Raw genomic sequence first — 27,418 nt, 5'->3', positions numbered from 1 at the left:
GAGTAGAGAAAAGGAGGAGGAAAGGCAGCCAGCTGGCGCCAAGGAGAAGCCCCTGATGAGTTCTGTACTCCTATATCCAGTTCAGGAGGACCTTGGAGCAGGGCTATGCACCAAACTGGGCATCAAGACCTACACCTATTGATGTTTTTCTGTTCTGAAGTGTGGCTCAACAGTACCAGCCAAGGAGCAGGGGCTGGAGACACAGAGGAAAAGACCTTACAACATGTGAGCAAATTCTGATGTTAAGTTTCATTGCAGGCAAAATGCCACTCAGAGCTTTTGGGGGCTCTGAGAGCCCAAACACCTTTTATTAAATATGTATGGAGACAAGGAAATTTCTAAGCAGCACCAAAACAAGAAATAAATCTTTGCAATAAGGTTGAGAATGCAGTAAAAGCAAAAACAAATCAACAAAGGGACCAAGGCCCCACCAGAATGATACAAAGATTACTTTGAACTGAAAATATTTGAGCTATAGCAGATGCAGAAAGAAACGTTACCTGAACTTACCTGATCTGACTAAAGCAGAGCCTCCCCAAAATACAGCTGCCATTAACCCCCCTCCAAGGGAGCTACCTGTCTGGGAGAAGACTGACTCTCAGTGCAGAGGTACAAATTCAGCTGGCATAAATCCCAATTCAGCAGGGATCTTCCTGCCAGAAAGGAGACTGCCCCTTAACAACAGAATGAAAAAGTCCAATAGAACCTTCCATACTTTCCCACTGAGGCCTTGTTAAACTGGCACAATAAGCCTTATCCCTGTGTATTTTTGCCAGGAATTACCCTTTACAGAATACTCCCCGACACAAATGTTAATCCTTGTCCAGTCCCCTGTTGATCTGTCTAGTGGTGGTTAATTTGAAGGCCTCCATCACTAGAATTTAGTTGGTAGAAGAAGAGTTTTCCTCCCAATACAAACAAGAACCCACTAGGGAAAAAGAACTTCTACTGCAGAGGAAGGAGTGAGCAACAGGGCAGTTAGCAGCACCCTGCCAGTCCTTTTCTGGGCTTAGCTAGAATCGCTGTCATTCTTGGTTTCTCTGATGGGAGCCGTGGGAACTGGGCTATCCTGGGCTTTGGAGTCAGATGGCTCTCAGGGTTAGATCCCCTGCCCTCCCTTTCTTAGCTGTGTGAGTCTTGAATAAATTATTCCATCTCTGAGAATCCATTTCCTTTTCTTCTGAGAAATGAAAATAAAATCCGTAGGCCCCCGCCTAACTAAATGGACCCTTCTCCTGGCCAAGGAGACCATCTTAAAGGACACACTTGGAAGGTGAAGTCTCCCCTGCCCCAGATCTGAGTCTCGAGGGAGAGTGTCAGGCCTTCTGGGGACTGGGCTGGTGCCTGAGGCCAGGCTTCCAGCTCTCTGCCTCTCCTGGGCCCACATCCCACGTGATGGGTCAGTGGGCTGCATCCTGAGCTTCTAGGAGGGCACAGAAGGATCCTTAAAGGGAGCCAAGGGGACCCCAGAGAAATCTTAAAACTCAGTTCCCATCCTTGATGGGATGGGAAATCAGACATGCCTTGTTTTTACCCCCTCCCTTGTTAACTTTAACTGCCATTAGGCTTTCTTCCCTAAGGATGAATCTGAAACCAGCCCTTTGGAAAGATTTGCTTCAATGATGATTTCAACCAACCATCTAATGCTGCTCCTCCCTTTTGACAGTTTCAACACAATTGACCAGCTTATCTCTCCTGAGAAGAGACCATCAACCATGGAGTGGTTCTGGCCAGTCTACGGAGAATACACAGTGTGTCCTCTGCTTCACCTTTTGACCTCAGAGGGTCAAAAACTCCACCCTCCGATCATGCTAACACAGCCATTTTTTAAAACTTCGGGTCTCATGAAGGGGCGTGAAACTCAATTGCACAGGTACATAAATATTCATGACTGACTTCTCCTATAGCTTATTGAACGTATGTATATTCAGCCACTCTGCTCAGCATAAATTCCTGTTCCCTTCGCCATTCCTTCCAAGTGCCAGCTTCCAGCTTCTGGCCAGAGGCTATGTCTCCCCGCCTGTTAGAATGGCCACTTGCAGGCTGCAGCCCCTTATGAGAAATAAAGTTCTCCTTTCCAAACTTATGAACTTCATCATTCTTCAGATGACACTTCCAAAACAAAGGGTAATAATACCTAATTTATAAGATCATTGTGAAAATTAAATGATATACAAAGTTTAATAAACAGTAATATTAGGTAAAGCTCCTTCAATAATAGGCAGATATATAATCGTTTACTCTGGTAACTCTGCTGGCTCTTCAGAAATGGCTCTGTTTGGCAGTTTTGTAAGCATCACCTGAGATGTTTGTTTGTTTAAATGCATTGACTTTTAAAAAACACCTTTATTAAAATATAATTTCATACCATAAAAGTTACCCTTTTAAAATGTACAATTCAGGGCCAGGTGCGGCGGCTTACACCTGTAATCCTAGCATTCTGGGAGGCCGAGGTGGAAGGATTGCTTGAGGTCAGGAGTTCCAGACCAGCTGAGCAAGAGTGAGACCCAGTCTCTAGTAAAAATAGAAAAAAATGAACCTGCATGGTGGTGCACACTTATATTCCCAGCTACTGGGAGGCTGAGGCAGGAGGATTGCTTGAGCCCAGGAGTTCGAGGTTGCAGTGAGCTATGATGATGCCACTGCACTCTAGCCAGGGCGACAGAGTAAGACTGTTGTCTCAAAAAAAAATTAATAAAAATAAAATATACATTCAGTGGCTTTTACTAGGGTCACAGAGTTGAGCAACCATCAATCACAAAACTACCTAATTTTACTGTCTATCATTATTTCAAGTGATCCCCCTGCCTCAGCCACCCAAGAGCCTTTCCTCACTACACCTGGCTAATTTTTTTTATTTTTATTTTTAGTGGAGACGGGGTCTTGCTCTTGCTCAGGCTGGTTTCAAACTCCTGACCTCAAATGGTCCTCCTGCCTTGGCCTCCCAGAGTTCTAGGATTACAGGCGAGAGCCACCTGGCCAGCCAGTACTTTTTTCTTTTTATGGCTGAATAATATTCCATTGTACTGATATACTGTAGTTTGTTTATCCATTCATTTCCTGATGGACATTTGGGTTTAGAGGGGCAAAAGGAACATATTTTTGCACTCTCTGAAGTTTTGAGTCTCAGGAATAAACTTGACAGTAGACAGATTAACAGTAGAAAAGGCATACAAATTTATTACGTGCATATGCACAGGAGTTCCACAAAATATGAGACTCAAAGGAGGGCCAGATGGTTAAAGCTTAAATAGCATTTTGAGCTACAGAAAGAAATAGGGGCTTAAAGGATCCTGGAGGGTGGTGGTGACAAGATATAGGAGAGGGAGGGGAGGAACTGCACTCCAAACAAAGGTGGTCTTATTATGCAGAAAGAGGCTCTAGGTAGCAGTCCCCTCAGAAGACTAGGTGAAAAGTCTGTGTGTGGTGTCCTGGGCTTGGAGTCCTTTAGTCTCCTCTCCTTGGTTAATGTAGATTCCAGGGAGGGGGATTCATGACAATCACATTCCTTCTGTAGGAACTTTCCTAAGTCAGATAAGGGAAACTTCAGAGAAAGTTACTCCCTGTGCTTTGAGAGGGAAAGAAGATCAAGAGATGGAGGGGCTAGGTAGGTCAGAGACCTCGGTTCTGAGGCTGCTTCTTTAGTTCAAAGCACTGAGCACATCAAACCACCATACTTTGGGATATCATTTTCTGAGACCAGCAGGTTGTTTCTACTTTTTTGGCTATTATGAATAAAGCTGCTATGAACATTTGGGTACACTTTTCTTTTTTCTTCTCTTCTCTTCTCTTCTCTTCTCTTCTCTTCTCTTCTCTTCTCTTCTCTTCTCTTCTTTTCTTTTCTTTTCTTTTCTTTTCTTTTCTTTTCTTTCAGAGACAGGATATCACTCCTTTGCCCAGGCTGGTCCCAAACTCCTGGGCTCAAGTAATCCTCCCGCCTCAGTCTCCTGAGTAGCTGGGATTACAGGTGCATGCCACATTACCTGGCCCAAGGATACCCATTTTTGTGTGCATTTACTGATCAAGTTTTATTTTATTTTATTCTATTTTGTCTTATTTTATTTTTTATCAGGACAGACTTTTTATCTATTCTTTGAACTATTCTTCTAAGGGCTGTTGCCTAAAAGACTTTATCTGTAAAGTAAGACAACCTTTGTCCACAGTACTGCTCCTTTCCCCACCTTTCCATAACTTGTCTCCACCTCCCCCAGAACCCAGAGGAACTTTGTCCCAGGCTATTGTCTGCCTTTTATTGTCGTCCCTAAAAATCATTTATTTTTCCTCTAAAATTGCCTACATCCCCCAGTTCCCTCTCTCCTATGAAGAGGATATTTAAGTTTCAACCGCCTAGAGCTTCTTTGAGTCTCATATTTTGTGTAGCTCTCAGGCACACTGCACGTTAATAAATTTGTATGCCTTTTTTAAATTGTTAATCTGTCTACTGTCAGTTTATTTCAGCACACTTGAAATAAACTCACACCTTCAGAGGGGGAGGGAAAAATTCCTTTTGCTCTTACATCAGTTATAATACAGAGATACAGTATGCCCAGTTATATTTAAATTTTATATAAGCAATGAGGACATTTTTTAGAACAAGTCTATCCCATGCAACATTTGTGTGATACTTATTTTTAAAAAATTATTCACCACTTATCTGAAATTCAGATTTAATGGGATGTCGTGTATTTTTATTAGGTAAGTCCAGCAACCCTAGAATGGGAAATTAAAGAGCATCCAATGGGTGTAAGTCATGACCTTTTTTATGACTGAGTAGCAATTGAGTTTTGGTTGGAGGACATTCCTGAATAAAGTGGAATTTGAAGTTAATTTGTAGATTTAATTTTCTTTGCTCTCTGCCTAGGGTTTTGTATAACTAAGTATTATTTCATCTTGCTTTCTCCTGATATCCTTATGAAATATGTAGGAGTCTATAAATGGAAAAACAAAGGCAAAGAGATTAAAATACACTCCATGATCCCTCAGTGAATTTAGGGTCAACTTAGACAAAATTGGGGTCACTTTGGGGATCAGTTTTTTTTTTGTTTTTTTTTTTATTTGAGACTCTGTTGTCCGGGCTAGAGTGCCATGCCATAAGCCTAGCTCAAAGCAACCTCAAACTCCTGTGCTCAAGCGATCCTTCTGCCTCAGCCTCCCAAGTAGCTGGGACTACAGGCATGCGCCACCATGCCCAGCTAATTTTTTCTATATATATTTTTAGTCGGCCAATTAATTTCTTTCTATTTATAGTAGAGACTGGGGTCTCACTCTTGCTCAGGCTGGTTTTGAACTCCTGACCTTGAGCGATCCACTCGCCTCAGCCTCCCAGCATGCTAGGATTACAGGCGTGAGCTGCCCCACCCAGCCTGGGGATCAGTGTTTGAAAGAAGAGTTTGTTTTACTTTATTTTATTTTTTGAGGCAGGGTCTTACTATATTGCCCAGGCTAGAGTACAGTGGCGTCATCATAGATCACTGAAAACTAAAACTCCCAGGCTCAAGCAATCCTCCTGCCTCAGCCTCCTGGGTAGCTGGGACTATAGGTGCGCATCACCACGCCCGGCTGATTTTTCCAATTTTTTGTAGAGACGGGGTCTTGGGGTCTTGATATGTTGCTCAGGCTGGTCTCAAACTCCTGGCCTCAAACACTTCTCCTGCCACAGCCTCCCAAAGTTCTGGGATTACAAGCATGAGCCGCTTTACCCCACCCAAAGAAAAGAGTTTAGAGTCATGAAATTTAAGACCAGGAAAGGGCTTTATTCTAAATCCTTTATATTATACATGAGAGAATTTAGGTTTAGAAAATCTAAGTAACTTTCCCTTGGTCACAGAGCTATAGTAAAGCTAATAGTAAAGTTGACTCTTAAGTCCAAAACTCCCAACTCCTAGCCTCTGGAGCTTTTCCCAATTTACCAAGGCCACATACCATTCTCCTTCTCCTCCCTTGCCTTTAGTTATCTTCCCTTTTAATGTGTTCTAGATATTAGATCAGCTGTAATCACACAATTATATGAAACATTAAACTGGGAATTCTTTCAGGTTTTGCAAGTAGTAAAGAACTGGATTACTTGATATGAATCTAATTTGTTTTCTGTTCTAAACAAGTTTTACAAAAGGATTTAAGAATAATTTCTTTTCATTTCTTTTAGCTGTAAAGAAAGTTGCCACTATCAGATTTTGGGATAATCTTTTCTAATTGGTAATGAGTGAGCTTTCTCTGATTTATACATCTTGCGTTGTGTTCATGTCCAACCATTATACCCAATGAACAATTTCTTACCTCGGGAAGAATCTGGATTTATTTGAATATGCAAATTTACAAAATCAGCGATTTTGAATGATCATAGATGCCAATCCTCTCAAAGCTTCTGGTTGTATGTTAATTTTCTGCCCAACTGCTTTGTGTGTTTCTAAGAGAGCAGTCAGTACTGGGCGGCATCAACTTCTCACATGCTCCAGGTGTCCGATCCATATCCAACAAGGACTTTTTCTTGTCAGGGCTCTCCAAAACCCAGTTGCAAAGTGAAGGAGATCAAGAAATTTCACCCCAAAATAGGACTCCCTGGTATAAAAAGTATTTTGAATTAAAGGCCCTTGGAGGTCAAAAAACTTTGGAAGAGGCTTTCCCTCTATCTGCGTAAACTGGACTGACCCATCAAAAGATCAAAGGGGCAATTGACTTCCCGTCCTTTCCCTGTTATCTCAGTATATTGCAGGAAAAAGGATCAAGAATGCAACCAGACCTGGCACAAATCATTTAGGTATAATACCTGTCTCTCGAGTTAATTTAATTTGCTAAGAAAATCATTTACAAGTCAATCTGTTTTCCCCATCCATTTATCCTCCCTAGCATCATTTGTCACCCCTAAACAGAATTACCTGTACTCCTTATTTCCCCCTCCCCTCCAAAAGGACAGGTATAATAATATCTGAACTTCACTGAGATATTGAGTAATCACTCTGTGATTCTCCCATGTGCATGGTAAATAAACCTTTCTTTTATTAATCTGATTTAATTGTGAGTTGATCTTTCAGTGAACTTTTGGTGATGAGGAGGGAAGGGGAAGTTTCCCCTCATCCCTACAAAAGCCATCTCAGGAGTTTGAGGCTGCAGTGAGCTATGATTGTGCCACTGAGTTCTAGCCTAGGCAACAGAGTAAGTCCCTGTCGAAAGAAAGAAAGAAAGAAAGAAAGAAAGAAAGAAAGAAAGAAAGAAAGAAAAGAAAGAGGTTTCATTCGTAAGATAAGCCTCTTGCAACAAGTATATCCAGTTCCGAAAAATGGTGGCATTTTAAACTTTTCTTTCAGAAACAAATGGAACACTGGACTAAATCTGAAGACGTGGGCTCTGCACGAGCTCATATTTTTCTACGTGATCACGACATAGGGTTAGGATATCCTCCTCCTACCCTAAAAATTTCTAAACAAAACCCAATTAAAAAGCCAGCAGAGCATTGCCATCATCCCAGTAAAGCTGTAGGTTTCACCACGTGCACCAAACAAATCTACAGGGTAGTTGTAGCACCCCTCTTTTAAAGAATTTATTTTACACCTATTATACCACACAGCATGTTTTAAACACCGACATAAAACTCCCTAATAAGATAAAGCAAAGACAAAAAAAGCTTATCTTATTAGAAACAAGATACACCATCACTTATAGTCTTCAAACATGATTGCACTTTTAACTTCATATTTGACAAAGCACTCATGAAACAATCTGCAGACTAGTTTAACAGACAAATAACACCTTTAAGCAGACATGACCATCCTAAGTTGTTTATTAGGTATGAATTTTACAAACATTACTTATTAGCGGTAACGGCGGAGCTGGAGAGTGTTGCGCCTTCTCCAAGCTGCACGGCGAGAACCACCAATAGTGTGGTGGAACTTACGGCCCTTTCCAAGGCCTCGGCTCTTGCGGCCTGCAGATGCCAGCCCACGCAGCTCCCTGTGCTTGTGGACCGGTTTCGTGATCCACTGGGTATCAGGTTTTCTTCTGATAGCTTTATGGAATGGATCAATGAGGATAACCTCAAAAAATCTGTACGTGGAATCTTCACCAACCCAGTAAGAATTCAGGACTCTTAGAGCCCCGCAGTGGCGTCCAGCTCGCTCCTCGGCAACAGACTGAAGGCTTCGAGCAAACTTTAGCTGGTTAACACCATGATGGACAGGCTTGCCATAAGTTGCACCCTTAGGAACTGGGAGTTTGCGGCCACCACGGCGCACACGAATCCTATATATGACATAACCTTGCTTGGCCTTGTATCCCAGTCTGCGTGCTTTATCCGGTCGGGTGGGGCGGGGAGCCCTGTGGAGCGCAGAGAGCTGCCGGTGTTGCCAGCAGCGACCCTCAGAAGAAAGCGCATTCCATCAGACTGCTTCTTCCTCCACAGCTCCTGGATATACTTGTATGCACACATCTTGGCTTACCTGATGGCTGCCGCCAGACGGAAAAAGCTGTATTTTTTTTTAATACAGAGTCTTACTCTGTTGTCCAGGCTAGAATGCTGTGGCATCAGCCAAGCTCACAGCAATCTCACACTCCTGGGTTCAAGCAATTCTTCTGCCTCAGTCTCCTAAGTAGCTGGGACTACAGGCATGTGCCACCATGCCCAGCTACTTTTTTCTATATATTTTTAGTTGTGCGACTGATTTCTTTCTATTTTTAGTAGAGACGGGGTCTCGCTCTTGCTCAGGCTGGTCTTGAACTCCTGACCTCGAGCAATCTTCCTGCCTCAGCCTTCCAGAGTGCTAGGATTACAGGCATGAGCCTCTATGCCTGGCCCATTTACTCTACATATTTTTAGAATGCGAAAGAAAAAAATTATTCAATGGTACTTGTTAAAGCATGGTACCGCAGACTTTATTCAGGACCATTGTGATCATTATAGGAACTACTGCAATGGAATTTTGCAGTGAGGAAGAAAGAATGGGCTCAACTCTGATAACAGCATGAGCAAATGAAGATGTATAGTGAAGGAGCAGGGTCTGGGCGGGGCGGGGGAGGGGGTTAGTGGATAGAAAATTGCTGAGAGGAAACATCAGGGATAAAGGGGATCCAGTTAAGCTAACCTAACAGGATTCTTGCTGAATACAACCCAGGGTGATCAGACACCACTGGAGGGATGGTGGAGGACAGAAACCTGATTCGATATTAAGGGTGATCAGATATTGGGGGGTGGTTCTTGCTAAAACTGGATTTTACAAGGAAGTGCACAGATGGGCCAAGGGAAGGGTTCAGGAGCTAAAGATTGCTCAAGCAAAGACTCTTTGTCAGAGCAACCTTGCTCATCACCAACCTAGCACACCTCTCCTTCAGGACTTGGTGTTCAATGTTGATAAGCTCTCACCTTGTAGAATGTGACAACTAGAAGAGACTGGCTTATTTAAATCCTAGCTAAATAAAACTTTTGGGGAAATGTAGGTTCTTTGCTCATCATTTTCTCAGGGTTGAAAGTGCTGTCATGAGTCAGAGTCAAGGCCTTAAGGAGGACAATGGTGGCCTGGGGCAGCATTTCCATAGCATGCTGGGCTCTAGGGGTTTGCTGGTCATGAAGTGATTTTTATATGGGAAGACTGGTGCAGTGAAATGTTAATGTTCTTTGGCATTTCCATTTCTTCAAGTTCATTTCTGAATCATCACATCTCTGAATACCAGGGCATCTCGGGGACAGCAGAAAATAGAGAAGACTAGCCTGAGATTGAGAGGAGTGGGAGTCAGTCTTCAGGGGTTTATACAAAAAAGTCCCTGATTGATCTTAGAGTCTCAAGAAGAACAAAAATGTAACCTAAAAGTGAGCTCATGGAGCTGACCCATCTCATGAGTATTCCCATCCCCACCCCCACATGGCACTGTGGACTAGGCTCCACTTCCTATTGAGGGAAGGAGACCACAATAGCTTATGCTGTCCCTCATTCACCCAGGACATATGCTGATCTGTGCTGATAAATCACTTGGTAGCCATAGAGAATTGAAGACTAATGACCTTCTTTTTCTTTCTTTTTTTTGACCATTATAGATGTAAAAGCTTGCCACAATGGGGGCCTCATTTTCTTTTTCCTATTAAAATTTGTGGTTGTCCTTTCTTAAAACATCCAATTCCCTTCTTGGATGGAAAAAAATAATTGTCATCACATTTGCACTTTTACTCTATTTATCAACTAGTTCATGTATTTTGTGTTTTCATTAGGTAACAGAGGTGACTATTCTGGAATTTGTAATTATTCTTTTTTTTTTTTTAATTTGAGACAGAGTCTCACTCTGTTGCCCAGGCTAGAGTGCTGTGGTGTCAGCCTAGCTCACAGCAACCTCAAAACTCCTAGGGCTCAAGAGATCCTTCTGCCTCAGCCTCCTGAGTAGCTGGGACTACAGGCACGCACCACCATGCCTGGCTAAATTTTTCTATATATTTTTAGTTGGCCAATTATTTTGTTTCTATTTTTAGTAGAGACAGGGTCTCGCTCTTGCTCAGGCTGGTCTCAAACGCCTGACCTCGAGTGATCCTCCTGCCTCGGCCTCCCAGGGAACTCCTTTTCCATGGGTACTCTCAAGTCATTCTTAGTTAAGTAGCCTTTATTCCTGGCTAATTTGTGAAATGTAAACATCGTGGTTTCCATGGCATGTTCCATTTGAGACGGCATTTGGTGAGGTCTGTTGAAGTCTGGGCCGTGAGGCATGGCAGGGACACTGGGCGAGCTGGGACGCGGTGTGGTGAGCCCAGTTCCTTCTTATCTTCACAAAAAATAACAACAGAATCCACCTACTGATTACTTATTATATTCCAAGCACTGTGCTAAGCATTTTGCATGCATTATATTATTTAATCTGCATAACAACAACCTTATTTTAGATATTGGAATGTCCATTTTACAGACGAGAAAACCGAGGTTCAGAGAGCATGAGTAACTTGAACAAGGTCACCTGCTAATTAAATGGAACACTGGGATTTGAATTGCAGTTTCCTCACAAAGCTCTTCACCACTTTGCAGTGCTCCTTCCTAAGTACTCAGCACAGCTTCTCCAGCATGTGTGCACCACGCTCTGAAGCTCTCTACAAAAGGTGGCCTCTGAGTAGCCGAGACTTGTATAGTGCCTTCCTACATGCCTGGAAGTACTTAACACATATTCATGTCTTTAATCCCATGACAGGCCTCAGCATGGGCACTATTATTATCCTCATTTTGCAGATGAGGAAATGAGCCACAGAAAGGTTAACTCGCCCAAGGTCACAAAACTAGGTATGATCTCAGGAAAGGAGATTTTGGGATCTTTTAACCACTTACTCCTTGTCCTTCCTAACAGGAAGAAATCCTCTGCTTAATGCCACCACGAGGGCAAAGTGACTAAACCTTTCTCTCATCTCATCAGGACGTTATTTCCCTGCTTCCATCCTTCCCATGACTGAAATGTCTGTGGAACCAGTGCGTAAATGAGCAAAGGAGGGGCTCCCTGTCGCTTCTAGCTGAAGTCCCAGTTTGGCCTCGTGGTACTTTGCCATCAGACAAAAGTACTTGAGGTTCTTTGTCCAAGTGGACATGCTTTTCCTAGCACCTTCCTTTGATAATTTCACTTCTTGCACTCTATCTTAGTTGTCTGCGTTCATGAATTATTGGAATTCTTCATTCTGACAGCGTCTATAAGCACAGGCTTATGCACAGTAGACAAGATCAATGAATGAGAAATAAATTTTCACAAGGCCCCAAGGGCCTTCCTTAATTCAGCCTCTTGAATTTTCCTGTATTAGGGTCTTCCTGGGGGAAAACCTTTTCACTCGAATTGCTCACCCTGGATCCAGCTCCCATCCTGTATCTTAGGGTGACAAAAGCGCTTCCGCTGGCCTCTTCCTTCACCTTTGGCTTGAAGTCTGAACCCGATTTGGGGTGGGAGACGTCTATCTCTCAGTTTACCGTCCTCGGTCTCCGGTGGAGTAAAGGGGAGAGTCCGGAAAGTCCAAGAGGTTCTTTGAGTGTGTCTGCGGCCACCCGCAGCAGCCATCCGCCTGCATTTTTATCCAGAACCTACAGTTTCAGGCCCTGCGAGGTATCCATATTGGTAGTTACTGCACGTACTCATCTCGGAGCGTCTGAATATTCATGAGGGAAGCAGAAAGGCCAATGTTAAGGAGGGGAGAAACGGCAATTCATAAATATTAATAAGGCAGGCCCACGTGCTCCGAGGAGGGCTATGAATGTCAGCGAGAGGATGACGTCCAGGTCCCGCGCGTGCCCGTCGGGCGGGTGCTCGAGTGCGGGCGCGCCGCCGGGAGCCGGGCGCGGGCAGCGGGGAGGGGGCGGTGGAGGAGGGGAGCGGAGCGGGCGCCGCCGAGCTGCTGGGGGCGCGCTCGCCGGCTGGCTGGCCTCTGCCTCTGCGCTGCGCTCGGCCGCTCGCCGCGGCCCGTGGATGGGGGTGTGCAGCTGAGCCCCGGGATCCTCCTCCCTCCGCCAGGACCCGCACAGGTGCCGTCGCGGGGGGCGACCTTAGTGCAGACCCGGCCCACTGCCGCCGGCGGGGGTCGGATGGGGGTGGTGAAGGAGGCCCGGGCACTCGGGATTCTCAGGCCGGACGGTCTGGGGGCGCCGCTGCCCCCCGGCCCCACCCCGTCCCATCCAGAGATTGCACAGGAGGAGCCCAGAGGCCATCGCCCTCCTGCCCAGCCGTTTGCGGAGAGCAGCTTGAACGCGGCGCCAGGGCCGGGGGAGAGGTGGTTGACGGGCACTTCGAGTGTCGTCTCAGAGCATCGGCTCCGCGGCCAGGCCGGGCGTGTGCGCGCGTGTGTGCATGTGTGTGTGTGAGTGTGTGTGAGTGTGTGTGCATGTGTGTGTGAGTGTGTGAAGGGAGGCGGCGCGGGGGGCCTGGGGGAGGCAGCGAACGCTGCCCTGTCCTGCTGGTGTAGTGGGTCGGCACCTCATCCCGGGACCGTTATCTGGCCCGGTCACCTTACAGGTCCCAGAATCATCTTTGTCCCCAAGAACCTACCCCTGCCCCTTCCGGGGCCCTCCCCAGGGTGCGAAGCCTGTCCCCAGAGCGTGCATTCCTGCAGTGTCAGACCGCTGGCAGCGGCCGCAGGCGCGGGGGGAGCGGTCGTTTGACTGCAGGACAGGTCGGAGAAAGGACGAGTGGGCCGGCGTGGTCGGCGGTGGGGGACGCGCTGCCGTCCTGCGGGCCCCGGGCTCCGGAGCTCGGCCGCCCGGCGCTTGGCAGAGCCTGGGGGTGTTATCGCAGCCCGCTTTTTCCCCTCCAGCCTATCCCTTCCCTCCGGGCTGCGCGACACCCCGACCCCCTCCCACTCCCGCGTGCGCCCCGCTTGGCCAAGGGGGCAGTGGAGTACGTGCGCGGCCTGCCGGGCGAGCCCGGCTTCCTTGGAGCGCCAGCCATTGTGCCGCCTGGAGGAGCCTTTCTTTGCCCCAACGGACGGGGGAGGGTGGCGAAGGGGGATCTGAGCTGGAGGTGAATGGAGGAGCGGCAGGAGGAGGGCAAAGGGGAAAGGGGAAGCAGAACCGCGAAGGGGTTGCTGATCCACATGCAATGAAATACTCTCTTTCTGTCACAATGTGCACTTGGCACAGACGTGTACACTGGCTGGGTTTGCCGCGGAGCAGTGGAAATCTGAAGGCGGATCAGTGGCGGGCAGGTTTTCGGGATGGCTATGGTGGTGGCGGTGGGGCACAGAATCAACTGATCTGTGGAGCAAGTAATGGAAGAAGGGGGAAGGAATGGGGCTTGTGTGGAGGTGCAGAGGCCCAGCAGGGGAGGCATGGTGAAATCTCTGCTACTGCTCCACTCCACTCGGCTCAGCAGGGGCTGATAATTTGTACCGCAGCCCCAAGCTGCAGCGAGTACATCATTATGTTGCAGGGAGAGGCTTATGCCTTTCCTATTGGGTCTCTGTTAAGCTCCATGTGTGTCTTTTCTTTTCCAAATCACACCATCTATTGGGAGCCAAGATAAATGGAACAGATTATAGGACAAAATCAAGCTATAGTCCTGCAAGCCAGTTCTATGGTAAAGAGAAGAAGGAAAGACGGCCCTCCCACACTTCCTTCTTTCTGTCGTTTTTTCATGGTATTAATTTATTTATTTCGATCTTGGAAGTCTGAAGAGGATATTAACCCTAGATTCTAAGGGGAGGTAGGCTCTGAGATGAACTGAGACTGAGGACAGGTGCAAGCTTGCTTTCAGACATTTTAGTTGGGGGAGGTAGGCCTGGTGCCAAGAAAGGAGGGCAAAAGGAAGTGGCTGAAGGCAGGCAGGCAGGGGTGCCATCTCCAGAGGTGCCGCCAGCTCTAACCCCAGGAGTCCTCCTGGAGGCTATGGCAGGGCCAGTCAGAACCTTGACTCTCATCTCCTTTGCCACAGCCTGGGGTCTTTCCGCAAATGCTGGGTTCAGCTTGGGTGTTGAGTGATTTCAGCTTCCCAACACAGCCTTTCACTTTTAGCTTTATCTCCAGATGGCCATTCATGCAGTGCTTGGCTCCTGAGTAGTAAGTTGACGAAAAGCAATCAGGCTACATTATGGATCGTTTCAAATGACCATGTGTCCAAGCTCTAGAGCTGTGATATTCATTTCTTCTTTTATAATCTTCTGGATGAGTCCATTTTCTCTAGAGTCTGCTTGGGCTGCTGAGGAGAGATGCTTTTCAGGATACTTTTCCCGTTCCCGACACTCAAGACTTGATCTTAGTCATAGACTAACATATGGACTGTGCTCTTTCAAATCAGCAACTCCACTGATGTCACCGTGTCCTAGCTCCCCTGTCATTTCTAGAGAAGAGTACAAATTTAAAGAAAGTGTAGATACCTGCAACACTAGCTGGTTAGCTCCCATATCTCTATGAAATGAGACCAGTGATCTAAGACACTTTGACCAAATGAATTGGAAAAAACCTTTGTAAAAAAGATGCTAAAATTCTTTCAGTAATAGTTCTCTCATTTGATAAGCATTTTGAAACATCACACACTGAATGTCATGGCAGGGATAAGTTTTCTTTTACTTGAAACACTCTCATACCACACTTCTATGTAAGTAAGTTATCCTGATTTTTCAATAATTATTGACATTTGTTGGACACTTTCTGTAGTCCACACATTGCGCTTAGCACTTCAAAGATGGCCTCCTTTAGTCTACAAAATAACCTTCAAGCCAAGCTCTATTTTAAACCCCATTTTATAGATGAGGAAATTGAAACGCAAGAAGGCTGATAATTTGCCCAAAGTCTCACAGCTAGGAGTAGTAGGACCAGGACAGGAACCTGGGAATACTGCCTCAATCAATACAATACCAGCCAGGCGGTGGCTCACGCCTGTAATCCTAGCACTTTGGGAGGCCGAGGCGGAAGCATTGCTTGAGCTCAGGAGTTTGAGACCAGCCTGAGCAAGAGCAAGACCCGGCTCTACTATAAATAGAAAGAATTTAGCCAAACAACTAAAAATAGAAAAAAATTAGCCACTCGGTGGTGGTGGCCTGTGCCTGTAGTCCCAGCTACTTGGGAGGCTGAGGCAGGAGGATTGCTTGAGCCCAGGAGTTTGGTTGCTGTGAGCTAGGCTGACACCACCGCACTCTAGCCCAGGCAACAGAGTGAGACTCTGTTTAAAAAAAAAAAAAATCAACACAATACCTTGGCTGTAAAACCTTCTTTACTCTCTATTGTATTCTGAGGTCTTTCTAATCTCACCTTTTTGTTGCTGAGGGATTCTTAATCTTTTTTGTGCTATGAACTCCTTTGGTGGTATGGAGAAACCCATGGGATCCTTCTCCAAATAATGTTTTTAAATGCATAAAATATAATGTTTAGGCTTACAAGGGAAACCAATTTTATTGAAATATGTTATAGCTCAAAGAGACTGGAGGGGTTATGGACCAAGGATGAAGAAACCCTGACTGGCAATTAGTTGTAGTATTAGTATATTAGTATTGCTTTAGAGCTTTGTTATCCAATATAGTAGCCACTGGCCACACATGGCTGGTGGGCACTTGCAATGTGGCTAGTCCAAAGACAGATATACTGTAAATGTAAAATATACACTGAATTTTGAAGGACTTAGTATTAAAAAAAAAGTAAAATGTCTTACTAATATTTTTATGGATTATCTTTTGAAATAATCCAATATTTTTGGATATATTAGATTAAATAATTATATTTTTAAAAATATACTATTATAATTTAAATGATTAAGTTATTAAAATTAACTTCCAAATGTGTTAGCTCTGTACCAACACCTTCATTATCACAAATGAGGAAATGAAGAACAATGATGTTTGTCACTCAGCCAGCCAGCAGGTCTGCTGGTTCTTGAGCCTGTATTCTTTCCAAGATATGGTATTGCTTTTATATGTTTTTGCATTCCAAGGTCCTACCATATTGCCTTTGCAAACTACAGATGCTCCAAATATGTTTTTTTTTTTTTTTTGAGACAGAGTCTCGCTTTGTTGCCCAGGCTAGAGTGAGTGCCGTGGCGTCAGCCTAGCTCACAGCAACCTCAAACTCCTGGGCTCGAGTGATCCTTCTGCCTCAGCCTCCCGGATAGCTGGGACTACAGGCATGCGCCACCATGCCCGGCTAATTTTTTTTTTTATATATATATCAGTTGGCCAATTAATTTCTTTCTATTTATAGTAGAGACGGGGTCTCGCTCTTGCTCAGGCTGGTTTCGAACTCCTGACCTTGAGCAATCCGCCCGCCTCGGCCTCCCAAGAGCTAGGATTACAGGCGTGAGCCACAGCGCCCGGCCTCCAAATATGTTTTGATGCAAGGGTAACTGACTTAATCCTAGCAAATCCTGGTAAGAATTATCAGGGTCCTTGCCTGACATGCCCTTTGCCCTGCTTATGTAGAGTTTTAGTTTTGTAGGTAGAGATGGAAAATGAGCACTCCTAGGGCAAAACCCGTGGTTTTTGCTGTTTGGTTCTCCTTAGGTAGTGGTTCCAATGTAAGTATCTAACTGGATGGGTAATCATACAGACAGGAGGGAAACGTTTGGTTGCGTTTGTGTGTCACAGGAAAGGAAGCTGAGTATGTAGAGAAGTGTATGATAGACCACAATGCTTGTGCTGCTTGAAATTAGGATGGGGATCTGTATGTGGGGAACCGAAGATCGTTTTTTCAATGAGCCACACATTGATTGACTACCTAGCTGTAGGGCAGCCAGTGTGTGCTGGGAGTCAGGGAAGATATCCAGAGGACGTCTGTATCCTGAAGGAATTTAAATTAAAATTGGGAAGGGGTGGGTTGTACACACAGTTGGATAAATGCAGCCGAAGGCAGCATATGAAGAGGGACGGATGAGGGGTAGGTGTCCTGGCGTTGTTGGGAACTAAAGAGAGGCCTGAGTGTGCAACATTCGGGATGCAGCGCCCAGCATGGTTATGGAGTCTGGCTTTGGAGCACATGGGTAGTTGGGTCTGTTTCTTACAGGATAATAGATCATTTAGTTCATTCCCATGCTCCTAGGCATATGCTCTGTGCCTGGGAAAAACTCAGGTGCTTGTTGGAAAGTCTTTATTAGTGTTCTATTAGTTTCTATTATTTATTGATGAGGGTAGTAATATCCAGGTCCCTGAACCCTTATCCAAAACCCTTGGGGCCAGACATGTTTCAGAATTTAGATTATTTCAAAATTTGGAAGTCAGTAATGGAGTACCCATTCTGCATTTCATCCAGTGGGATGTGGGGGAGCAATCTTTTTGGTTTAAAACATTAATATTTCTGCAGCAAAACACAAAAAATGGAATAAATTAAAGAGAAGGCAGCTTTATATTCATGTTGGTCAGGTTTAGTTGCCAAATGAGTTTTGGTCATGGACATTGTGCCACCAAATGATTCATGAAAAATTTCCAATTTTCAGAGCACATGGTTAAGGATGTGGATATGTGGTAATTGTAACAATAACAACAGAGAATATTCAACAATATTGGCATTTATTATCTACCAGGCACTGTTTTAAGCACTTTTCTGTGTTTACTCCTTTAATCTTACAACACTCCTTTGAGGTGGGTCCAGTTATATCTTTCCTGAGAAGAATAAAAGGAAGTGCAGAGAAGCTAATAACTCACCTAAGGTCACAGCTGGCAGGGGCAGAACAGGATGCAAACCTAGGTGGTCTGGTTCAGGCGTGTATATCTAACCACTATGCTTGTTTTTTGGAGCAGGGAATTGGAAACAGGTGTGTCTCCAAACTCAACTAGAATTAGACCAGCCCAAACTCACATGACCCTGTTTTATTTCTTCTAGATAAACGAATCCTGAAAGTTGCTGTTGTGCTACTGCTGTGCAGGAATGGAGGCCCCACTGGTGAGTCTGGATGAAGAGTTTGAGGACCTTCGGCCCTGCTGCTCGGAGGACCCGGAGGAGAAGCCACAGTGTTTCTATGGCTCATCCCCTCACCACCTAGAGGACCCCTCCCTCTCTGAGCTTGAGAATTTTTCCTCTGAAATAATCAGCTTCAAGTCCATGGAGGACCTCGTGAATGAATTTGATGAGAAGCTCAATGTCTGCTTTCGGAACTACAACGCCAAGACGGAGAACCTAGCTCCGGTGAAGAACCAGTTACAGATCCAAGAGGAGGAGGAGACCCTTCAAGATGAGGAGTAAGAAGTCTTAATTGCCCTCTCCTGCTTCAGTCAAGAACCCTGTAGTCTGGGGCTCCTTGACATAGTATAGTTTCTGTCTCTAGGATTATGGCGTGTTACTTATATTTTTATGTCATCAGTGAGGCAGTGCTCTGGTAATTGCCGACATTGTTCTATGTATGTCCCTTTATGGTCACCTGCACAGAGCTTTCTTAAATTGAAACCTTAGAGGAATGAAGGATTTTAGATTTTCCTAGATACAAAATAGAATTTCAGGAGCATGGTACATTTCAGAGTCTGTCTAGCTTCAGCTTTCTTCATATCTGTGAAAATCTACCCAGATATTAGAAATAAGAACCAGAAAGAAATTAATTAACCATGATTGAGGAATCTATATCATTGGACAAATTTGCCTCAAGAAACACCAGAATCATAAAAATCTCAGAATTGTTTACAACCCCTCAGTCCTGGAAAATTATCTATAAATGTTAAGATATGTTCAAATAAAAAAGCACTTAAACTGAACTGAGAGCTTAGGGAACTACCTTGGACAAAATAAAGGTGAAAACTAGGTGATGTGGCTTTTGAGTATGCAAATTCCTTATGACTCTAGCTACTTTCTAGGGTCTTAGTGAAGAAGAAGGATCTGAGAAAAGTACTATTGGAGGAGGGACTAGAAGGAGAAGTGAGCAATATGTTACATAAATTGAAAAAGGGTGTTTTGGGCAGTTAGTAAAAAAACAGTAGTCCCTCCCCACTTATCCATGGGGGATACATTACAAGACCCCCAGTGGATGCCTGAAACTGCTGATAGTACTGATGTTTTTTCCTATACATACATACATATGATAAAGTTTAATTTATAAATTAGACACAGTAAGAGACTAACAATAATAACTTATAATAAAATAGAGCAATTATAACAGTATACTGTAATAAAAGTTATGTGAATGTGTTCTCTCTCTTTCTCTCTTTCAAAATATCTTATTGTACTGTTTATCTTGGGTGCCCGAAACCTTGGAAAGCAAAACCACAGATAAGGGTGGACTGCTGTATCCATGAATTCCCTGTAGAGTTAAAATACGCATCACTTGTTCTTCAAGAATCACATAAGAAATGTCAAATAGTTGGACATGGCAGTTTGGAAGAACTGTCCTTTTGGTTTCCCTTTTTATGAACTTAGGTGGAAGAGTTGCCCACAAATAACAGGATAAGAAGCATGACCTAGAGGATTGGAACCTGACTGTATTTGGGAGAGGGTTGCTTATTTGATGACCACTAACATTGTACCTCTGTGAATACAGGGACTATATATCATACCTGTCTGTCTTATTCATTCTTATATCCTCACTGTCTAATACAGTGCATGGTGTGCAATATGTGATCAAATAATATTTTTGAATGAAATATTGAATATTGAATGGACTGGATGAGCAATAATAGCTAGCCTTGTAGGTACATGAAATGTATTTCTAGGCCCATGCCATTTCTTTCTTTTCTTCTTAATTAACACTTGCCTGAAGGTATGATCATAGAGAACATTTCACTCTGGTGACCAGTATTATAAATGTGGGCCGTGTGTTTCAATTCAATTTTAAGTTTCAAACTGATTCTTTTTAGATTTTGAGCCTGTTACAATTTGCTCAACTGCTATAAGTCAAAAAAGAAGGGCTCTGGGGCTTTATTATATGGAGTATTTTTTCATTCCAGTGCAGTAGGCAATGAGCTAGAAACACAAAGACTATGAATGCTAATTTTCATACTCTCACTAACTCGCCGTGTGACCTTGGGCAAGTCACTTAACTCTAGTTGATTGCGTGGCTCCTCATCTGTGAAACCTCCAGAGCTCAATCTTGATGAAGTGGGGCTCAGGACTTGCAGAGATCCTAATTTCTTACCTGACCCAGGATGTGCTCTGAAAATGACATTTTAACATGCATCCCATTCCTTTTGCTTCCAACAAATCGTTTCCCCCTTATCGAAGCCCCTCCTCTGCCTCATTAAGGATGAAGGTTCATTGAACAGGTTCTTATTCTCTTCTAGCACATTAGCAGAGGCCACTCAATGTTAATTACCGCTGCATGGGATTATCAGCCCGATTTTTCTGACTCGATCGCCTCATTGATTACCTCAGCTAACCAAAGGTTGAATAGTTCCTTAGAGATAAGATATGATTTGGGGACAGCATAGAGGGAAGAAGCTGGGAAGAGAGAAATTAACACTGCACTTTCTAGGCACTCAATGTATCTAAAGCGTCTTTACAACTTAAAATAAAAAGCAGAATTATATGCATACTTTGTTTTATAGACACTATCAGATATTTCAACTATGAGATTATGACTAAAGGAAAAGGATGACTTAATATCTAACCTGGTTGTGATTATCTTGAACGTAACTCTAGTGTTACTGTAATAAACTTGTTCAGGTTTAATATTTAGAGGGATGTTTGATCAACAAATGAATTAAAAGTGTTTAGTAGGGGTTAGAGCCAATTAATAGAAGATTAAAACAAAAGCAGGTTAAACTAACCTCCCTAAAGATAGCACAAATAGTAAAAGGAATGCAATGATTCCCTTAGAAGTTTTTGATTTCTTTAGTCCTCATTTGGAACTATTTGGCCAATAGGGAATTGGCTAAGATTTGTGAACTTATCTCTGATTTGTCAGGGCATGCACGTTCTAGGCATTAAAGGAGAGTCAGATTTGAATATATATTTTCTGGGTTTTAATTCAGAAAATATCCCAGAACCTCTTCTTTGTATATGTGTGATCACCCTTTTCCTTTGTCATAAAAGATCAGACCTGGAGGTCAGAGCCTCTTAGGGGCCACTACAAAAGGGGGCGACCCTGACCTCACCTCCTGCCTCATGTGGGCTCCCTGTCAGCTCTCTCACAAGTACCCTGAAAACAGAGGGGCCAAACATGGGAGAATAATGGCTGTTTCTAGTTCTTCAGGTAGAATTATTGAGTTAAAGGTGGTGTTAAAAAATAAAGTGCACACAATAAATAAACTGCCTTTCATCAGGTGTACTTTAAGTTGAAGACAAGTAAATACTGGATAGTCAGCTAGTGAAAGCTGCCCAGGAACTTTGGTGTTTAGGAAATTTAATTCTCTTCTTAGAGGTTCAGTCTCCCCTTATAGAAGGCAGAGATAGTATCGATTCTGTTTGAACATGTGAAGGAATCTAAAAAGTTATACAAAGGCATTAATGTGCTGCTAATAATTCCAACTTTCTAAACATTAATGGCAAAAGTGCACCCATGTTAATACACATCTGAGTGTGGATATTGGCAGGATTGGACACTAACAAAACACTGGACAAGGAAAGTAGCCGGCCTAGGGGGCATTCAGGGAAATGTTATTGAGTTGAAATTCTAATAAGCCCTTTAAGCTGCCCACCATATTGTCAGATATAGGTATTTAGGGGGGTGTGTATGTGAGAGAGAGGGAGCGTATGTGTGTGTTTGTTTATCAGGACTCACAGAGCCCTGACGGCTATGTTGCCAGTTCCAGGCTCTGCAGCTCTTTGTACACTTGTCTCAGCACCACCCACTCTGTTGGGTTTGCTCGTACTCAGCCAGCATCCTTTTCCAAATCCCCAGCCCTTGGTGCTGAAAGATAGTTTAGTCAATTCTACAGGCACCTAAACCCAGACTTTAAAATTTGCACATGAAAATGCCTTCTCCGTTATTACAGGGACAGAGACAGCAAAGTGAGTCTCAGGTGTCATGGCTGCATAACAGAGGAACTGAGGCAACTGCTGGATCTTAGTTCTTTGATAAATGGTAGAGTAGATAGCTTTCGAAGTCTCCTTTCCCCAAGATAAGAGTGAATAACAGGATGCTTCTCAGAGAAGTGAAATTTTACAGCCCCCTCCAGGTACTTAGAAAAGGGAACATGTCTACTCTTAAGAACCCTGCTTACGGTGGGTTGGATAGCCTCTCTGGGGGAAAAGCCCTTTCCACTCTCTTCCTCACAGAAAGCTTTGTGTCACCCTTACACCTCCCGCCCCTTTTGTTCCTGTGGCCGCCGGGGTGCCAGTGCTCGGCCTTTGCTTCCATTTCCTTTCTTGGGCTGGAGATCTAGACAGAAAGCGAGCCCCTGTTACCTTGGCCAGTCCTCCTTTGGTAGATGGATAAAAGCACAATGTCCAGGTAATGTAGGTGTGGATTTTTCACACAGAGCCAGTTTCTAACCTGCTGTTCTAGGTTGTGATTTGGACCTTGGCATATTGTTTTGATGCCCATGACAATGCCGATCACACAATTCATAAAGAATTGGAATAGTTAAGTGGTTAGGAATATGGGCTCCGTAGCTGTACCGCCTGCGTTCAAATCCCACCTCTACCATAACTGGCTGTGTGAGTTTAGACAAGTTAATTAACTTCACTGTGTTTCAGTTTATTCTCATTTGTATTTGCCTTATAGAGTTGTTGTGAGGAATGAATAACTTAATCTGCATAAAGAGTTTAGAATAGTACCTGGCTCATAGTAAGTGTTGACTGCTATTGTTATTATTAAATGGGCACCTAATAAGTATGGAAAAGATATGCAAGTGATTATAAAGAGATGAAAGCTACTTTATCCTAGAGGTTTTTTATGTACATCAAAAGACAAAAAGTATGTCAGGAAGGGAGAAGAAAAGCTGCACAAAATGTGGACGAGAATGAGGATGGTTTGAAATCCTGAGTAGATAAAGGTTTAGGGAATTGTCATTAAAAATGTAGAATTAGAAGATAAAATCCAGAGTGTGTCAGGGAAGGCTCAGATGAGAAAAGCAGGTGCTCTCTAAATGATCTGAGAGAGCCCCTGGTTGTCACTTTAAGGATATAAACAGTCTCAAGGTCATTGCAAAATGTGTAGCCCATTAAAGTTCTCAGCTTCCCTCCAGCCTAGGAGAGGTACAAAAGGCTCCCGCCTATTTTAGATTTTGCTGAATTTCATTTCTTCAGGCACTTCCTGCAGGGACACATCTGAAGGTCAGTTCCCACGTGCATGTTGTTCATTCTTGCAGCACAGAATGTAGCGGTGATAGGCCAGGCGAGGTGGCTCAAGCCTGTAATCCTAGCACTCTGGGAGGTTGAAGCGGGCGGATTGCTTGAAGTCAGGAGTTTGAAACCAGCCTGAGCAAGAGCGAGACCCCATCTCTACTAAAAATAGAAATAAATTAATTGGCCAACTAAATATATATATATAAAACTTAGCCGGGCATGGTGGCACATGCCTGTAATCCCAGCTACTCAAGAGGCAGAAGCAGGAGGATCGCTTAAGCCCAGGAATTTGAGGTTGCTGTGAGCTAGGCTGATGCCATGGCACTCTAACCTGGGCAGCAAGAGTGAGACTCTGTCTCAAAAAAAAAAAAAAAAAAGAATGTAGTGGTGATGTGTAAAGAGGGGTCCTTATGGTGACCTTTCCAGTGGGTGTGATGCCTTGGAGTTTTGTCTTGGAGGCAGCAAATCCTGTTTGCTTCTTGGCTCTAGAATGCTAATGGGACCTGGATTTAGAATTAGCCTGGATTAATGCAGCTTTAATAGTACCTCATGGAGATTAGGATATCACCCGTGGTTTAAGAAGTAGGTTCTGAAATCCTGCTGAGTAGATGTCTAATGAGCACTTGATGAGTTCTCTCAAAGTGTATTCTTGCAATGGTAGGAAAATAATGAATAAGCCAGTGCCTCAAGCACTGCCATGAAATTGTTTTCTTGGGTTCCTTTTATTTTTTTCATCACCAATTGTTGCATTGTGCACTAGGAAAATCTTTTTGTTTATATACTCATATATCATTGCTGGTTTTGTTTATATTAGCAGCTCTCCTTTCATTGTTTTCTGATTTCAAGTGTCTGTGCTCTTATATATATATATATATATATATATATATATATACACGCACACACATATATATAAATATTTGCACTTATCTTTTCAGCATCTTACAACATAGTTTGTTATGTTATGTATTTGTCCATATGTATACCTATTTGCTAATTTTAAATCTTGGTCTCACAGATATCACTCATGTTTGACATGCATAGGCACCTGCAGAAGATGGCATAAGCTCTCATTTATCACTCTCTAATATCAACTTGAGTGCCGCTGGCATCCGTGGATGGCATTATTTTAGGAGCTGATGTACTGATTTACATTAACCTCTTGCTGTTGACTCATTTATGTATTTTCCTGATGTGTGAGTGTTTGTGACTTCAGAATTTTCCCACCCCCTCCCCTCCCCCTCCTTTTTTTCCAAAGAAATTCTTCTGAAATAAGTGAGTTAGGGAATAAGAATTGCAGAAAGCCTTTCTTACAGTGTACATATCAGAATCTTGAAACATGATAAAGGTAGCCCCATTTTCCTCCACTAAAAACTAATGGTGTAGACAAAGACAGAGGTGTATTTATTGGTTCTCTCATATACAATATTTACCTTAGAGTGTCCCTGATGGAGACTCTGCGTTGCTAGAAGGCAGGGTCTTGTAACCCGTGGGCTAGCTAGAGCATTTGGGTAGTAAGTAAGCATTCACAGGATTGGCGTTATGCTTTTACCTGCGTTAGATGTCAAAGAGTTAATTCCTGATCATTTAGATTGCAGGCCTCTGAAACTGACATGGGTATAAACTAGCTGATGATCCCGATTTTCATGAGCTTCAGCCAGAAAATTTGGCCCGGTCTCTCTGTCTGTCTTCCCTTTGGAAAAGAAGCACAGGCTCCTCTTAAGTTCAGAGACTTGAGCTCTTGGGGTGAGGGGCAGATTTATTTCCAAGGCCAGGGGAGGTTTGTTTGCAGACTCTGCCTTTTGTATCTCAGTGGTGAGAAATTCTTCTTCCCTCAAGTAAATACCTTTTACCCTAAAGCCCCTGGCCAGGCTCCATGTGTTTGGATCTTTGTCCCCTGGATGGGCCTCTAATTCAGTTTGTAAGCTGCATCGCCCCTGCATGCTGGAAGGCAGATGATCTCAGCCTGGCACACACAGAAGCCTCTCTCCTCTCCTGGCCCAGCTCTTCCTTCCTCCAGGCGGGGCCGGGGCACAGATGTGTGCTAATGAGAGCTTCTCTTTGTTTACAGGGTTTGGGATGCTCTGACAGACAATTACATCCCTTCACTCTCAGAAGACTGGAGGGACCCAAACATCGAGGCTCTGAATGGCAACAGCTCTGACACTGAGGTACCTCTCTGGGGCCCCCTGTTTAGTAGGGCTTGAGAAGATGTGGCATCCAGTTAGAAAAACATTCAGTAACTCAACAGTCTTCCGTATTATGTAATGAATGACACTCAGCAGTGGTTCAAAATCACTGCTGAGAAGGTAGTTGTGGAGGAGGGTGAAAAATAAGGTAAGGGGACATCCAAGCATGTCTGAGGTGACTGGAATGGTTATCTGTAAAAATGTAAATGCAGGTAACTTCTCTTTCAATGTGTGTGTTACAGCATGCAAAACAAGGTGGTCCGAAATAAGAGGAGAAGGGTAACTATCTTAGGCTTTTTTTAGTTCAAATCATGATGGTTGAAGAGAAAACCAGGTTTTCCCATCTGATGTGAACAGTTCGGGCCCACCAAAAGCAGTGCTGAGAACAAGTGGTGACAGATCTTGCCCCTGGCGATGGCCAGAGGTGGGACCCAGTTATTAGTGAGGTGGCCATGCAATGGGGAAGAATTCTTTATGAAACTCAACCAAGGGGACATTTATGTGTCTAGACCAGAGTCACACTCCATGGTTGCTGATGCCAAGGAAGAAAGTAGCCTAAGGGCTTCTGAAAAATAAAGAGGATATTTATTTTGAGTTGATTTGCATAGGCTCCAAATTGCCTCTCCTGGCTGAATCTACATATAGAATAGTTTCTTACTCGGTTTAGGCTGCTGTACTTTAGACTTAGTAATTTATGAACAACAGAAATTTATTTCTCCTGGTTCTGGAGGCAGGAAGGCCAAAGTCAAGGCCCCAGCACTGCATCTGGTGCAGTCCCTCTTTCTGGTTCATAGAGGGCACTTTCTCACTGTGTCCTCGTGCGGCAGGTTCCCTGGGGCCTCTTTTATAAGGACATTTATGAGGGCTCCACCCCATGACCTAATCACCTCCCCAAGCCCCCACCTCCTAATACTGTCACTTTGAGCATTAGGATTTCCACATATGGATTTTAGGGCACACAAACATTTAGAGCACAGTAAAAGGTAAAAATCATTCAATGGCTCTATCCATGCTAAAAGCCAGTTTCTGTCTTGCTTGGTTTTCTAGTTTTCAGCTGTGAAAAAAAATTGACAATTTCTTATCAGGAAGGGCCGATACAACCCTGTGGGCCCAGCAAATGATGGAGAAGGGTGGGTCTAATTTTTTTAAGTCCTCCAGAATTGAATCCAAGTAAAAGAGCAGGAAACAGATTCCCCTCACTGGTCAATATATTTGCAGATTATTGCATGAAATAGCACAGCAAAGAGATCTGCAGTTGGCCAATTTGTTGAAAAAGTGGCTGTATATCCTTATTAACTCTTCTAATAATTAGCGATCCGAAATACTCAAAACCTCAAGGCTTCACGGAGTGGAGCGGGTAAGATGGTGACTTTGAGACTAAGATTTGCTGCAAATCTGCGTGGCACAGACATAGGAGGCTGTGTCTCGGGTCCTGCTTTGAGCTCTCAACTTCTCATTTTCTCTTGCATTGCTTATATGTGTGGTGTTTAGTTCTCACCCAACATGCAAAGAAGGAGGCAATAATGGAATGAATCTAGTTACTGAAATTAAATCAGGCCCATCATGGTGCAAACGGCAGATTTTGCTTTATCTGTTTTGCCACTGTTCCAACTCATTTTGTGGATTGAACCAAAGGTGTATAAGATAGCGTGCCCTTCAAAAGGACTTTAATTT

The 27,418-nt window shown here is 43.8% G+C and overlaps 1 protein-coding gene and 1 pseudogene across 1 annotated transcript in view; one reads left to right on the top strand and one right to left on the bottom strand.

Moving 5' to 3' along the window:
- Positions 1–7,522: 7,522 nt before the first annotated feature.
- On the bottom strand, positions 7,523–8,454 carry LOC105881606 (large ribosomal subunit protein eL15-like; annotated as a pseudogene).
- A 3,830-nt stretch (positions 8,455–12,284) lies between these two features.
- FEZ1 (fasciculation and elongation protein zeta 1) overlaps positions 12,285–27,418 on the top strand; it is a 43,146-nt gene continuing 28,012 nt past the window's right edge. The window contains exons 1-3 of the mRNA XM_012783298.2: positions 12,285–12,458; positions 18,231–18,586; positions 25,627–25,726. Coding sequence (XP_012638752.2) covers positions 18,276–18,586; positions 25,627–25,726 — 411 coding nt within the window. The 5' untranslated portion in view covers positions 12,285–12,458; positions 18,231–18,275. The remainder of the gene's footprint in view (positions 12,459–18,230; positions 18,587–25,626; positions 25,727–27,418) is intronic.

Source organism: Microcebus murinus, chromosome 4 (genome assembly GCF_040939455.1).
Source record: "Microcebus murinus isolate Inina chromosome 4, M.murinus_Inina_mat1.0, whole genome shotgun sequence".
In the NCBI taxonomy this organism is placed as follows: Eukaryota; Metazoa; Chordata; class Mammalia; order Primates; family Cheirogaleidae; genus Microcebus; species Microcebus murinus.
The sequence above is the reverse complement of the archived record's forward strand: the minus strand, read 5'-3'. Positions and strand labels throughout refer to the sequence as shown.